Genomic DNA, 3,930 nt, shown 5'->3' with positions numbered 1-3,930 from the left:
TCATAAAATGAAGCTAAAAGGATTTGCACTCAAAGTAACTATCAGGCTGTAAAATATGAGATAATAATAATATACTTATCTTACCCATATTAAGCATGATAAATATTTCCTGACTGTAATGACGATGTGCTTAGCACATTGCTCTCCTTGAAATAAAGGTGTCATGAATCTTCACAGAATACGATGACTAGCACTGCCTTCTGTTCACGCTGCTCTTCCCTTATCAATGGCAACACCAAATGCATTGATTTGTAGCCTCTGATATGCCGTTACTTTTAGTTTATGTTGTGGCTACATAAAGGCTTTGATGCCTCCCTACTGCATGTACAGACTTTTTATTGCCCATCTGCTGAGGAGAATTGGACAAAGAACGTGAATAACATCTGTGCTCTCCTCATCACTGACTACCTATTTGACTTCTGGATATATTTTGAGGTGTGATTCTGATGACTAAAGCTCAAAGCAGCCTGCATTCTACTTGGTTAGGCAAGTCTTCTTCCTGTGTTTCACTCCAGCAATTAAAAATAACTGCTATGCCTCTCCAAACAGTTCCTGTGATTGAGGGGTGAGTACAATTGTGGAACTTCACACTTTGGAAGTGACCACTGCTCAGCTTTTCTTGTTCTCCAAGGATCTTAAGCAGGTAATTTCTAATATTTTTTAGGGCTAGAACTCCCTGTTGTTTTATTTTACCACCCGCTCCTTTTTCTCATTGTAAAAGTTGCAGGGACCAGTATTTTTTCAACGAATTAAAACTAATTTCACTTTGAATAAACTGGAGGAATTAAAACAGATACCTTAAAATAACTAAAAGTATCACTATGGATATAACAAAAAAAGTCATGCAATATAAGTGCTAACAGTCTCCTCAGAGTAGTTCTCAACTCTCACTGGAGTTCTGCAGCATCAGTGCCTCTGGAATAGCCAAAGCAGCCTCAGGTGGGGACGAGGCCAGACAAGCAAGGCTCCAGCACTTACCCATCTATCGCCATCCTATTTAAACCACGCTCACTTGACTCTGACCTGATCTACAACAAAAATGAGTTAAATGACCTGACCATACATAAGCAGATAGCCTATTTGGATTGGACCTGGAAGGCAGTTCAGGTGGAACCTAAGTACAGCTGGGCATTGGTGCTACATTGCCTTAGGCCATTCACTCTTCCGCTCTCTGGATGATTCTATCACACATATTCTCTCTCCTAAAACTTCCAAACCCTCCACCCTCAGTCTTAACCTCTGCTGATAACTTTATTTCTTGTTGGAGAAAATAGAAACAATCAGCAGAGAACTTCTAGCTGGTCCCAGCACATCCACCAACTTACCTCTCTCTCTCTAACTTCTATGCCCTCTTTCGTCTTGTTACTATGAAAGAAACACTTCTCCTTTTCTTAAGGCTTACACCTCCACTTGAGCCCTAGATCCCATCTTCTTCAGTCTACTCAAGCACCTTCCCCCTTTATATTATACTTCATCAATTTTTTTCTTCTCTAGGGTATCAATCCTATCTATTAGCATATGAACATAACCTCACCCATCTTAAAAAATAAAAAGTCCCATGCGTCCCTACATTCTCCCTCCTGGCTACCATCCAATTACAACTTTTTATAACAAAACCATTTTCAAAAGTTGTCTGTAGTCTCTGATCTTAGTTCTTCTCCAATTACCTCTTAAACTCACTCCAATAAAGCTCATTTTCCTACTGCTCCACTTTAATAACTTGGGCCAAGATCACCAATAACCAACACACTATCAAATCAATGTTCAATTTTCAGTCTTCATTTTACTTAACATATCCATATGTTCAACCTGTTTAAACATGACCTCATTCTTCAAAGATTTTTTTCATTCCCAAGATATTACTCTCTCTAGGTTCTCTTTCTAATCACTGGCTTTCCTTTTCAGGCTGGTTCATCTTTATCTCCCTTACCTCTGAAATAGAGTGACATGGAACTCATTACTCAGATATCTTCTCTATCTGCATCCAATTCTTAAGCAATCTCATCCCATTCTATGCTTTAGATGTCATTTATATGCAAAATATTCTCAAATTTATATCTCCAGCCTGTACCTCTCAACTGACCCCAGATTCTTATATCTGACTGCCTACTCAACATCTCTACTTGCATATCTCATAGATGTCTCAAACTTAATGAATCCAAAACCCAAACCCCTTTATTCTACCCCTAAAACTGCCTCTTCTATAGTCCCATCTTAGGTACATGTTAACTGGACATTTTTCCAGTTGTGCAGGCCACAAATTTTGAATCATCTTTGACTCTGCTCATTATCTCATGTCCTGCATTCAATCTATCAGTAAGTCCTGTAAGCTGTACTTTCAAAACGTATCTAGAACCCAATCACTTCTAACTCGTTTCACCATTATCTCTTCTCTGGATTAAAGCAGTTTCCACTCTTTCTCCCATCTCTCTAGTTTATCTTTCCCATATGACTTACTGTCCAATAATGAAAGTTCATTGCTTAAAACCTACCTTAGAGGCTTCCCATCCTCCTCAGAATAAAAGTTAAAGTCCTTGCAGTGACCTTCGGACTCCACAGGACTTGGCATCATTGTCTCTCTGACCTCATCTACTACCTCGTTGTTCTATTCCTTACTTTGGTTCTGACCATATACTAGCTTAGACACACCAGGCATGTTCCTGCCTCCTGCCCTCTGTATATGCTTTTCCTCCACCTGAAAAGGTATTTGGAGGAAGAGACTTTTTTTTTCCTGATTTCTACTCAAAGACACTCTATAAGAGAGGCCTTTCCTGACCATCCTACATATGCAACACACAACTTTATGACCCTCATTCTCCCTCACTCCCCGTATCTCCCTGACCCTGTTTTGTGTTCATCATGCTCACTGTCTGACATATATTAACTGGTTTATTGATATGTTATTTGCCTTTCCTCCTTTAGAACAAGTTCCATGGAGGCATGTACTTTAGTTGGTTCACTCCTGTGTTCCAGCTTGTCATCTAGACAACTCTTTATGAGAACTTTCAGAAAAAACGGAAGAAAGCCCACAAGCAAGACTTCTAATTTCAAACCGAACATCCAATTTGCAAGCTGATAACAGTGAAACTGACCTTTTATCATGCGTTTTTTTATGCAGGAGACTGAAACCAGGGGGATGGAAATGAAAACTGGGCCACACCATCACGCAGGCACACCTCTCTAATATGCATGACCTATTATACTCAACCACGTAAGGCAGATGCTTGGCACACACTTCAGGGTTCAGCCCAAAACCAGTTACTCAGAGGAATGAGAAAAAACAAAAAACCAAAAATCCCTTCTCTCCTTCCCTTCAGAAATAGAATTTAAAGCAGTATGAGGAAAGGGAGAGATAGAAAGTAGAATAATTTAAAATGCTACCGGCTTTCATCTGTTATATAGTACATCTGGAAATCTGATTTATATCTTATAATTTCAAATACAACACTCAAGGTTGTAGTAAACAATCCTTAACTTACATATTTTAGGCTCAGCTATATGATTTATCTTAACAAATTGTGCAGACAAATGCATTAGTGGAGCATTAGAAGAAAAATGTAGCAAAACTTGCCCTCTACCAAAGGACATTTGTTTCCATACTTGTAGCAAGGAGATGATCTCTCAACACACACAAATCCAAAGTATCCTCGTTTGCCTCCAAGTCTGGAACCTTTTCGGTGCTTGTATTCACAGCAGGAGCTTAACCTATTCACCTGCATCCCATTGAGGAAAAAGGTGAGACTGAAGGGGAAACCATGGTGCCTTTTGGAAATAAACTGAAAGGTCTCTGGAAATAAAAAAGAAATATATTAGTGGAATCAACTAACATCTTCAAAGTTCCATTTTTCTATTAGATAAGTACAATATTATGATCTAGATCGTCTTTTAATTTGAGGACAATTGTTAATCATAAAAATGTATTCTATTACT

The 3,930-nt window shown here is 38.8% G+C and overlaps 1 protein-coding gene across 1 annotated transcript in view; it reads right to left on the bottom strand.

Annotated features, from left to right (window-relative positions):
- Nucleotides 1-3,930, bottom strand: part of ERICH3 (glutamate-rich 3) — a 132,593-nt gene that overhangs the window by 34,770 nt on the left and 93,893 nt on the right. The window contains exon 9 of the mRNA XM_012661042.1: nt 3,601-3,787. Within this exon, the coding sequence (XP_012516496.1) occupies nt 3,601-3,787 (187 nt within the window). The remainder of the gene's footprint in view (nt 1-3,600; nt 3,788-3,930) is intronic.

Source organism: Propithecus coquereli, unplaced genomic scaffold (genome assembly GCF_000956105.1).
Source record: "Propithecus coquereli isolate 6110/MARCELLA unplaced genomic scaffold, Pcoq_1.0 Scaffold7, whole genome shotgun sequence".
Classification (NCBI taxonomy): Eukaryota; Metazoa; Chordata; class Mammalia; order Primates; family Indriidae; genus Propithecus; species Propithecus coquereli.
This window is presented reverse-complemented; position numbering and strand designations above follow the sequence as displayed.